This window comes from Gavialis gangeticus, unplaced genomic scaffold, assembly GCF_001723915.1.
Source record: "Gavialis gangeticus isolate Ggan-Ray unplaced genomic scaffold, GavGan_comp1, whole genome shotgun sequence".
NCBI classification, from domain to species: domain Eukaryota; kingdom Metazoa; phylum Chordata; order Crocodylia; family Gavialidae; genus Gavialis; species Gavialis gangeticus.
In genome coordinates, this window is record NW_017729002.1 from 22,345,734 (window position 1) to 22,357,975 (window position 12,242).

Consider the following 12,242-nt stretch of genomic DNA (forward strand, 5'->3'; position numbering starts at 1 on the left):
GATCTGCTTGAGAAGTATCTATGGATGCAAGCCAGCGTTTTGCTCACTTTACTAGCAGCAGCATCACACTGAAGGCTCATGTTCATCTTGTGGTCAACCATGACCCCCAAGTCCCTTTCATCTGTAGTGCTAACCAGCGTAGCACTACCGAGCCTATATGCATGGTGCAGGTTTTTATTGGATGCTGACTCCAGATGTAAGTCTGTCAGCAATGAGATGCAGAATAGCTGTGATATGGATGGGAAAGAGTGCTGGTACAATTACACACCCTTGCTTGATTTCAGGTCTAATAGTGAAGGGGGCCCTTTCTGAGGGATTGCTTAGGATTGAGAAGTCTGATGATGGTAACAAATTTTGGATCTTCCATAGGGCCTTTCTATTGATTGAATCAAAAGTGTTAGATCAACGAAGACTATGTCAAGATTTCAGTGCTGCTTGTGGTAATTCTCCTGCAGCTGTCTCCAGCAATGAAGGTCATAACTATTGTTATGTCTAAGTGATCTGAAACCACATTGGGACTTGGGTAGAATCTCCTCAGTGAGGAGAGTGAGTCTGTTGAGGAGGATGCAAGTGAGGCTCTTCCCAGGTATGGGCAGGACTGCAATATCATGAGAACTGTTGCAATCCAATCTATCTCCTTTCTTGAATATGGTAATTATTCTGGTGTCTCTCAAGTCACTGGGGAATCTGTTCATATTTCCAAACTTTCATAATAACAGCATGGAGTTGATGAGAGAGCTCTTTTCCACCTTGCTTATAAATTTCAGCTGCTATTCCACTGTGGCCACATGCTTTGTTGTTCTTCATCTGCTTAACGGCTTTCAAGGCCTCTTGATAAGTTGGTTGATCTGCAAGGAGTAATTAGTAGGATACTGTGGAATGATTTTGATGGTATTGTATTCAACATTAGGATCCTGGTCTAAGAGCTCTTTAAAGTGCTCCTTTCACCTCACATTGGTGATGGAGATGTCTTTAAAGAGTGTTGTTTCATCCTTGGACCTCAAGGGGCAGCTCCTTGCATCCTTGGCCCATAGATAGCTTTGGTCATCCTGAAGAACTACACATATCATGACTTTTGCAAACTTCTGAATCTCTCTCACTTTGTCCTCCAACCACTTGTTCTTTCACTCTTGAATTTTCCTCTGGGTCTTGGCTTTAATGTGGCGATACATGCCTTGCTTCTGTTTGGAGTTGATATCATTCTGCCAAGCCTTGAAAGGTCTCCTTTTTCTGTCAATAAGAGCTTGAATTTCCCTATCACTCTCATCAAAACAATCCTGAACTTTCTTTGTGGAGAAGCCTAGGGATTCTTCATCTGCCTCGTGGATGCCTTTCTTGATGCTCTCCCAGTGATCAGTGGTGTCAAGATCATCAAGGAGATTGGAGAGTTTCTCACTGAGACTTTGCTAGAGATGAATGCTTCTAGCAGGGTCTTTCAAGCACTCAGTAGTGAATCTTTTCCTCTGTTGCTTCTTTTGTGCTTTTTTTGTTTATGTCCAAGGAATGATATTCAAAGCTACTCTAAACCCAGTCCACCCTCCTCAGGGGGAGTCTGCTGGTTTCCTTTTCATAGATTTCATAGACACAGACATTTGGGCTGGAAGGGACCCCGGAGGATCATCAAGTCCAGCCCCCTGCCCAGGGGCAGGAAGTCAGCAGGGGTCATGGGATCCCAGCAAGATAAACATCCAAAAGTGTCTTGAAGGTGTTCAAAGTGGGTGCTTGAACCACCTCCGGCAGCAGTCTATTCCAAACCTTGGGGGCTTGAACAGTAAAGAGGTTCTTCCTTATGTCCAGCCTAAAATGGTTGCAGAGGAGTTTGTAACCATTCAATCTTGTCATCCCTTGGGGCGCTCTGGTGAACATATGTTCCCCCAAATCCTGGTGAACACCTCTAATAAACTTATAGGTGGCCACCAGATCGCCCCTAGAAGTACAGATTGCTCCACAGAAGTACAAAAAACCCAGCATCTCCATCTGAAGCCCCTGCCATTGGAAATTGTCTTCTATCATTCCATTGTGCCATTCATCCACTAGGCCCATAATGTGCTGTATGCAAGTGCACACTCCTTATACAAACAGAGCACAGCTTCTTGGCTCACAGTGGACTGCAACCTGACTCAAGGGATGGGTGATCAAGGCTAACCATAGATACACACTCAAAGTCAGAACTGACTGAGTCAGGGTTGGAAGGTTTCTCAAGGGTCAGATCATGTAACCCCTGCAGAGATGCAAGGGTCTCCTGTGTAGGTGGACTTCTTTGTACAGATTAAAGTAAATGGCTTCATCTAAACAATTGGAACCCAATTTCCATGCTGTAATGGACAAAGTACTCATGGCTTTTTTGCGGATACTCAGCTCGCTTCACTCCATGCTAGACAAATCATCCAAGAACCCTTCACTTACAGCTTCTACTGCTAGCAGTGATCACAAGATCACTCTAGAATCAATGATTTCCCACCTTCTCTGTTCAGGCCAGTCCTCTTTACCCCTAACCAAACAGGCCAATATGGCTGCAGCCAGCAAGCTGCAAGCACTGGAAGGAGGCACTTTAAGAGATCATGCACTGCCAGTGTCAGGAGGGCAACTGAGTGCATGTAGACCTCCTCCTTTGGTCTCCCCAGTGCACTGCTCAATATGCATTCCCTCATTCTTTCTTTACAAAGCATTAGACTTTATACTCATAGTCCCAGCCTCTTTGGATGCCCTTGGTTGTCCATTCCTCATACTGATGCACCTGGCCTTACAGAAATGTCTCCTGATTACTCTTGCTATCTAGTTCACTCCTGGGTTAAGAAGTTGCCATTGGATATACGGTCATGAACTACCCCATGGCAACAATTTCCTGGCATCTGCCTTCTTGATAACCCTCAGAATTCCTTACTTCTCCCTTTGTGCCTCTTCTTACACCTGCTGCCTGCTCTCTTTACCCTTGCAGGTCCTCAGCTGCTGCCTTCTTCTCTACTTTCAGCACAGTAGGGTGGAATTCTCATGGGGAGGAAGATACTGCCCTAAACACAACAGCTCCTAGATACTCTGGCAAGTGGAGCTCTTGTAGGACCCTATGACAGACAGACACCTGGAGAAACAGGGGAGCAAACTGGAGAAAGGTGGTGACACATGCCCTGCAATGGCAACTTACAGTGTGGACTCTCCTTGGCTCCGGCCTGAAGCAGGGTTCTGGCGATGGGTGCATTGTTGGTCATGATGGCAATATCCAATGGCAGGAGACCCTCACTGTTAGGGGTGTTAAGGTCCAGCTCCTCTGGGCTGTACTGCTTCAGCAGCTCTTGTACTCTGTCCAGATCCTGCAGTTCAACAGCCTCAAAGAGAGCAACATTGCCTTGAAACTGCAATGACACAAGAAATCAGGTCTCCTGAGCTGGGCGGACTGGACTTCACAACTGCTCCCTCCTCCCTCACCAATAGTTTGCTGGGCTTTGTTGTGATCAAATATGCAAGAGCTTCACAGTGTATTCAGGCTGGGTAGATGGGCTGGCACAGCCAAGCCCTATGCTTACCGACAAACCAGGCTCCTTAAGGGCAGCCGTGATGCTACCACAAGGCTAATCCTTGCCATTACAGTAGCTCTAGCAAAAGGGCTGAATTACTGATGCCTGACAGGCCTAACATAATGCACAGAATACAAGTGGGACCATCTGGTTTCTAGGTTGGCAGTCAATACTGTCTAGTGTTTGCACTGTAGTGACAGCACTCAGGAGCCTCAGCCATGGACCAGGACCTCACTGTGTGAGATGCTGCTGACAAAGACCAAGGCCATGGTCCCTGGCCATAGGGTCAGATTTATCATGCCACTTACACCTGCAATGGGGAGAAATAATTTCATGTAACCTTGGATAGGGGGAAGCTGACATACTCTGTGCTTCCAGCCAGCGATGCTGCCAGCATGATTGGCATGAAAGACAGAGGCTAGCTCTGACCCTGCCCCCTCAGCACTCCACTCTGTCACCACTGGTCTCATATGGATGCAAAGCCAGCATAATGCTAGCATAAGGGTGTTTCAGCTTGTGCATTATCTGTCCTAGAGCTGGCACACAGCACAGCGCCACCCATAGCACTCACAAGGTAGGACTTGCGCAGCTTTTCCTTCTCGCTCTTCCCCACCAAGCTCCCCTCATCGAACGACGTGTAGTTGACGCGGAACTTCCCTGAAAGGTTGCGGTAAAGTCTCTTGGCAGCGTTGGGGGAGGAGGGGCCTGGGGGCTTCCTGGCTTGGGCCAGCTGGAGGTCCCTCATTTGCTGCGTCATTTTAGGCGAGGAAGACCTAGCAAACAGGTGGACAAGCGAAAGCAAGTTAACTGGCAAGTAATGGAAGCAGAGGCAGGACTGGAAAGAGGCCTAGTCTCAAACCAACCCTGGAAAGGTCTTTCTGGGCCCTGTCATCACTGCATACAGAGCTGCCTTCACCTCAGTGAATGTATCTTCACACCACCATATTTTACAGAAGTTGGATGCAGGGGGAGGCAGTGACTTGCCCAGTGCCACACAGGACGGCCATGGCAGGGCAAGAACCTGCACCTGCCTGGCTGGGTCCTCGTCCAGTGCTCTGGTCACATGACCATCCTTCCTTCACACACACAAAGTAGCACTTGGGTGAGACTTCAAAGTCCCTCTGTGTTGGCCTGATTCAGCTCCCTTGTTTTCAGTGACAAAAGAGGTTAGGCCCTATATAAAGCACTACTGAAGCCTCTGCCCACTGAGAATCCATATGCAAGTACTGACAGATCTATCTACAGTGGTGCTGCATCCCTCACCCTTCCTGTTACACCACTGACTTACTCTTATGCCACTGACTCCTGTGGAATGGTTCCTGGTTTACACCTCCAAAAGCAACACTATTCAGGTCCAGGAGTCCCCTTCAGTTAAACCAAGGCTCTGCCACTGCAAGCCAACCCTAACTCATCTGCTGTGCGCAAAGTACAGCGCATTTGTTTGCTTAGGGAATGTCTCCAGCACAGACGTGGAAGCATTCACAGCTATAGTGTAGACAAGCCCAAGCTGGTTTTAAATTAGGGAGGATGGGTACTGGCAGGCGGTCTAGCTATAGCAGCACAGAGCTCAGCATGGGCTGATTTACCCTGCTGAGAAGCAACAATAAAGGATCTCAGAGCAAAACCACCACATCCCCAAAGATACATTTTTACTGACTAGTTGTTTCCACTCACGTGGAAGCAGAATATAAACAGCCCGGAACTTAATGAATTTCATTTCAGTCGCAAGTCCATGAATCTGAAAAAGTTGTAAAGCAGTGATAGGGTGCTGAGTGCAGGAAAAATGTTCTGAGATTCCAGTCAAATATGTGCTAAAAGCTTGGATACTTGTCTGACTGTCTTGCAAGCCGAACTGGGCTAAAGAGAACAACCCCTTTTATCCGTTTCTCTACTACTTTCCTATAAGGATAGGACTCAAAGACGCTTAGGCAAGTGTCCATAAAAAAGCATTAACAATTAAAAACAGTGCAGTGCACAGGGACACCTCTTGCTCCGTGTTTGTTTGGTGCCTGGCATGAAGATGGCAGCTGCTAACTGGAGTCTTTAGGTGCTACACATAAATGGTGATACAGATAAACAAATGAGCAACACATACACCTTGTGCTGACCATCAGGATAATTCAGGAGCTGAATCGGTTAAAATTTCATTTTTCAAACGTTTGTTATTCACCCTTAGAGTGGTGACAACCCCTCCCTAGCTCCTGCTCAGTGTGAGCTAGGTACTGTGTAGAGGCTTCTTCCCTTTCTCTAGCTCAGCTAGTCTCAACCTGGATGCCAGAGCACCCTGAAGTTCCATGAGATCCTTTGAGGGTGCTGCTAGGTGCTATGCAAAATTAATACTTTTACGTGTGCAAGCACCTACACGTGATTCACAAGTTAAACTCAGCGATTCCAAATCGCAATCCAGAGTGTTGAACACATTTCTGACCTGTTGTGGTCTTTCTGAGTTCTCTGCAACAGAAGAATTGTTCTAGTATTTTTCTGTAGTCAAAAAATGAATGAAAACTAAGAGCTGGTATTTTATGACAGGTGCCTTGAGTCTCACAAGTGCCTTAAATAAAAAAAGGTTGAGAACCACTGGTTTAGCCAAACAAATTATGCCATCTGAAACCAAAAAGGACCTAAGGAGTGCCAATTTCTACTAACACACAGGCCAACATGTTAATTATCTTAAGATCAATCATTATTCTGTCTGTTATAAACTCCAGTAAGCCCTCACTTACCAGTACATTTTAGTGTATTACCCATATCTCAACTTTTTTTACCTATAGGCAGACTAGTGGAACAAAAATGTCTTTTCTCACTCTGAACCATTTTTAATACATATGATCAATATGTAACTAATGGCTGAGATGTATACACAGAAATCCACCATCTTTCTTCATCTTGGATTGTGAGGAATCATTTAATTATGGGGAAATCTCTTTTGTTGGGCTGGTTTCTAGAGTCTTTACACCTGCTTTACTTAGGCAATTCCTTTTCTATTTTCAGTGTGAGTTTTGCCTAAGTAAGTACCTCAAGATGAGGTCCTTCATAAACAAATCATGTCATGTTCTCAGCTACAACTTAGTGGTTTGATCCTGCTTCCACTGCAATCAATAGCAAAACTCCCACTGATTTCACTGAGAGCAGAATTAAGCCCATTGAGTATTCAGCGTAACTATGTTAGGTTCATTTTCTTCTTGGTTCCCTACTAACAAGTATGAACAGAGAAATATATGTAGGTGCTGGATATTCATTGATTCTCTATGCAGGGCATTTCTTTGGTGAGCTATCATATCAAGTAAGGGTGCACATGATAAGGAATGTGCCATGTGTCTGGAAGGTCATGACAAAATGATGCTCTGCAGATGAAGATACAGCAAGTGGTGACTTGGATGATTATGTTTATGAAACCATCATCATAAAGCAGGATATTAATAGCAATCAGGCTATGCTCATTTGATCGTTCTGATCTCAGATTAAAAACAGCGGGTTGCTGAGCAGCATTAATGATTTTACCTTTTATTACTGTGATATTTATAACCTGAAAGAGATGGGAGCTTGGTTCCTGCCTGTCATGTGATGTGACTGGTTCACTCTACACAGTCTTTATACTTGTAATAAGCCTGAAGTGCAAATTGCAGGTGCTGATCTGGATTTTTTCAGATAAACTGGGGCTGGGGGTGGGGGAAGGTGGGGGGAGGGTATTTGTATGTGGGCTTTGGTTTGATCCATTATGGAAACAGGTGAGACTGGAAATTCTAAACTGGGTCCAATTTTTTTCCAAAATCTGGGATACCTGACTCAAGGGAAGTGGTCTGGGCCAAACCTCTGATTTGTGTCTATGTGAGTAGATGCACTGTAATGGCCCAGCTTTTTAGGAGAAAGATTGTTTTTGTACTTGTTACAGCTGATTTTTTGGGGAAGGGAAAATGACTGGGGGGTGGGAAGAAGAGAAGAGAGTTGTTGACCCTGTGAAAATATAGTACAAAGATAATCCAATGTAAAAGGAACAAAAATTATTTAAAAAATGAAGCTCTCTCTAGGGGAGCAGGTTCTTTTCCAACCTGCTCTTGACGCACACTCCATGGGGTAAATACAGTTCAGCCTCACTCCCACTCTTGGGTTTTGGCTTACTTAACCACATAATCAACGAAAAAACAGCAAAGCTCAGGCCAAACTGTCTTGGCAGAGTTGGCTACTACTGAGACTCTTTCTTCTGACCTGCTCAGCCCTCACACTAGATCTTCTCTCCCTCAGACAACCACTCCCATATCCAGCTGGGGCGACAAGACATCTGCCTCACTGAGCCAGCAGAACCCATTTAGCCCTTAACCTAGCATGATCAGCACTCCATAACAGGTTGGGTACTTCTAACAAATACATCTGATTAGTTGATCCTGGAAGCAAAGAGCATTAACCCTCAGAACAGAAAGCTCCAAAGGAGCTGAGACATGGGCTTTGAGGATTATTGTCCAAACCCAGGGGTTGGCAATGTTTTTGGGCAGAGTGCCAAAAATACCTGCAACTTCAACTTGTAAGATGTTGGCATGCCAGGTGTGGATGGCAAGGGAGCCACAAGAGGCCCAATCCTTGTTGTGGCAGTGCAGCCCCATCCACTTCCCCAAGGTACATGTGCCAAGCAGAATGCCTTCACGTGCCATGCTGTGGCACCTGTGCTGGGGGTTGGCAGACAGGGGCAGGCAACCTGTGCCAGGTGTTGCCTACAGTTGCCCTAAGCAGTGAAGGATTCTGGCTGGGATGAATATCTGAGCATGTCCAGCAACCAGGAATCCTTAGTTCTAGGTCTAACGTTGTGGAGGACTTTGGCAGGAGGATCTTATTCAGGTGTACATTAGAAGAGGAGAGACCAGGGTGATTGTATCTGAGACTTCAGTGGGGAGGGAGAAAACAGACAACTGGAAGGGGGTCAGGAGGCAGGGACTGCTGTGGGACAGTGGCAGTGGGGCAGTGAACTTTCACTGCCAGAGAGAGAAGCTTGTGGGTGAATCTACTTGCTTGCCAAACAGTAACAAGAAGCGTTAGCAGTTGTTGGGAGGACTGTGACACTTGAAGGGAATGCCTCTATATTACACTCTAGTGCTCACAGGGTCACTGAGAGCTTATAAAAAACCTAAACGGAAAACAATCCCATGTCTAGCATACTGCCATTGTGAGCAATGCTGTCATCAGAGTAAGGGTCTGGTCACAGCAGTAGAAGGGGACCTCACTTTCTAAAAGCCCTCTTCTATTCCTGACTCCAGCAGGCTCGCTCCCAGCCTCTCCAAAGAGGTTCCTGCTGACTTTCCATCTCCTTATCTGTGCCTTCTCACCCCACTCCACAGGCCACCGGCACCACAGAAGAGATCAGAGAGACAACTCTCTTCACATTACCCTGTCTTCATCAGCCCCCGGGTTGCATGGGTGTACAATCACTGCAGTAACAACAGAGTAACAACCAGCATGGCTGCAAAGCTCACTCTCAGCTGCTCATTTCTTTGGGCCTCCTTTTTTTCCTGCCTAGGTCAGTGTCAGTTTGGACTGAATGGAAGCAAGTCACTTTAGATGCATGCCAGTGCAACAGACAGCAACCTGCAGTCCCTTCTGGACAGCCAATCTGACCCCTTTGTCCAGATTCAGTGAACAGTACAGGCTCAGGTTGTTTGGCACAAACTTATGCAAAAGCCAGGCCCCACACAGCAAAGCCCTACACTCCTCTGAAACACCAGAGTTGCCTTCTGCATCTGCACAGCTCTCCTGCACAAATATCAGCATTAAACAAGGGATGGACATACCTATGGGATACCCGCACAGCTGAGCCAACTGAAGGGGCCTACCTAATTCAAACAGGCATTGAGAGTGCTTTTCTGAGTCAAACCTCTGAGACATTCATTCACCAGTCAGTGATAAACCCCACCATACCTTCTCCAGGAGAAACCTCACAGTTGAGATTCACTTGTTGTTTGGTGATTCTGAGTTAAACACAGAAAAGGCACATATGCAGAAACTTGAGACCAGGGATGCTTAACCCCTGCCTGGGGGCAAAATCCATCCCACAGGCCTTCCCACAGGTCTGAAAATTTGGCTGTGGGGTAGGGAGACACCATTAATTAACTCTCCCTTGCTGCCAAATTTCTGAACCTACTGGGAAGCCCGTGGGCTGCATTTGGCCCATGGCCTTAAGCATTTGGTGTGTGAGGCAGGGCCGGTACAGGGCCTGACCCCATGCAGCATCTGGCCTGCAGACCAGCTCTGTGCCACTAATCCAGTTCGTGGGTCCATAAGTTTGGGCAACGCTGCTCCAGACAGTGCCCACAGCAAACAACCAGAGCAGCAACAACAGACCACAAGACAATGCTCCACCCCTTGCGGGACAGTGCAACACCTTAGTAATGCCAAACACTCCCTCTCAAAGGGACTCAGCCTCGCAAAACCCCCAGGGCTGAAAACCTCCTCAGCCAGCCAAATGCCTGCGGAGGTGGAAAGATATAGCTTGGGCCGCACAAGGCAGCATATTCCAGCTGTCTCTGGCCAAGGGGAGTGGATGCCAAAGCTGAGGGCCTTTCCAAGAGAACAGCCTGCCTGATGAATGGCAGGAGCTCTAACTTGAGCATCCATGCTGATTGCTACAGCAGAAGTATAGCAACAAAAGTAATACCAGGAATACAGGCAGGAAGGAGCTCTCTGAGCAGAAGGGCAGCTTCAGGCTGAAGGAAACCTGTACCAGTGGTGCACAGAGGCATTGTGCTGGTGCAGATTTCATTTAATATAATGCCGGGCAACTTGGCCCAAGCTGCTGCCTCAGCCTAGGGAAGCACCAGTGCATTATTTATGTTTCAGGATAGATAACTAACCCCCCAAATCTGGTGCAAACTCCCCTCAAAGCATCCATTTAAAAACTCTACAGCAGTGGTTCTCAGCTTTTTAAACTCAAGGCACCCCTGGTTAGACTCAGCACATCCCTCCGAAAATGCCAGCTCTCAATTTTCATTTGCTGTTGGTTTTTTTACTACAAAAAATCCTAAGCAGTTTTTCTGCTGCAGGGAACTCAGAGACCAAAACAGGTCAGAATAGTTTTAACGCTATGAATTCCCATTTGAAATCTCTGAGTTTTTCTTCTGAATAGTGTAAGTATTTGCACACCTAACTGTGATAATATTGTGTGGCACCCTTTCAAGGACCTCAGGGCACCTCAGGGTGACTCAGGCTACCACAGAAGCCTGGTAGAGAATCACTGCTCCAGGGCCAGTCAGTGACCATCCCCACACCACAACCCCCCAGGGGGAAGGCAGGTCCTTTAAAAGATCATGCCACTGGCTGCACTGTGAGGAGTCAACACTGGGCACCACATCTTTTAACAGGGACAAGAGTCAATTTCCTTTCGCTCTCAGGAAAGAGAAGTCAGGGCCAAATCCTGTTCCCACTGAAGATAATGGAAAAGTTATTCTGCCTTAAATGGAAGCTGGGTTGTCCCTTAAATAGATGTTTGCAGCCTAAATAATCTAGAAGCAACACAGAAGTTCATATTTGTTACAGGAGGTGCTTTGGGGCTAACGTGGCCTTTTCTTCACTGCCAGCTGTGCAGCGTTCAAAGAAAAAACGTGGAAGAAGATGGATTAAAAAGGGGCTTGGAGTTTGTGAGGTGTCAGAACCGTTTGAACTTGCTGCTAAGACACAAGAGAAACCTTCACTGTATTTACTTGTAAGGAGAAGTAGAGATGGAAAATTATTTTGAGTTGTGAAACACTTAATCTACACAAATCTCCTGCCTCAGAGAGTTCTGCACTACACTGATGAGTCTTTTGGACAAGGTGAAGTGCTTGATTTCTCTTCAGCTAAACTCTGTAGAGGAGCAATTCATATCTGAATACAGCACCCACAAATGTCATGTCCCAAGGGCTTTGTCAGACAGTAAAAGCAGTGGCCTGGTCATGCTGGGGAGATTTAGTAAGGGGAGTTTCTGTGGAGCCAGGAGAAACTAGAATATTGCTGCCACTTCAGCTTGCAGTTTCAGCTAGGCTCCACTAAATTTATGTTGCATTGATCATGATCAGTTCTTGTTAGTTACTTGCTTTTACACTCATAAATACAGTTATTTCAAATATGGCAAAATAGACACGGCCACGTGGCACTAGTGGGGAGTGGGGGGTGAGTGTGTACTTGTGTGAGGCAGCAGCACAGATGGACCACCAAAAATTCATGTACAACATACAGTTACTGATGGATGATATCAATCAATGCCTGCAAAGGGATGAGGTGCTGTTGACAGAAACATGAAGGGTGGTCAGACAGATCAAGTTGAACGTGCGCAATTTTATTTTAATATACATCAGGCCTCAAGATGCTTGTGCTGAGGATGCTTTAACTTTAGTGCTCTCTTTTCCTATAACAAAGTTTCCCCAAAATACAATCAAATCTACTGAGTAGTTTATAATGATGTGGTTTTTGTATATGCTGTTTTTATGTTTCCAGCGCAGTATGAGCTTTGCCTAGTGATCAGAGTTAATAATTGTTGTAATTATGATTTTGAACTGCATTTCATGGAAGGGCGTATCCTCTTAGAGTCTCCAGCAGAGAACCAGTCTATGTCAGACGGGGCTGTTCTCTCCTATTAGCTGGTTGAAGTGCAGACCCTAGAGCAGAGTGGAGTGAACCACGCTCAGTCCAAGCCAAACATGACACACTGTACCTTCCAAGTGCAAGCCTGGGTGTCTCCCAGTTTTAGGCTTGAAGCTGAGAGGGGTGAAC

At 46.2% G+C, this 12,242-nt stretch overlaps 1 protein-coding gene across 6 annotated transcripts in view; it reads right to left on the minus strand.

Annotated features, from left to right (window-relative positions):
- Positions 1-12,242, minus strand: part of LOC109290847 (ankyrin repeat and fibronectin type-III domain-containing protein 1-like) — a 680,006-nt gene that overhangs the window by 43,401 nt on the left and 624,363 nt on the right. For all 6 annotated transcript variants that reach the window (XM_019507654.1, XM_019507655.1, XM_019507657.1 and 3 more), the window contains 2 exons: positions 4,084-4,285; positions 3,143-3,350 (listed from right to left, as the gene is read on the minus strand). In XM_019507654.1, coding sequence (XP_019363199.1) covers positions 3,143-3,350; positions 4,084-4,285 — 410 coding nt within the window. The remainder of the gene's footprint in view (positions 1-3,142; positions 3,351-4,083; positions 4,286-12,242) is intronic.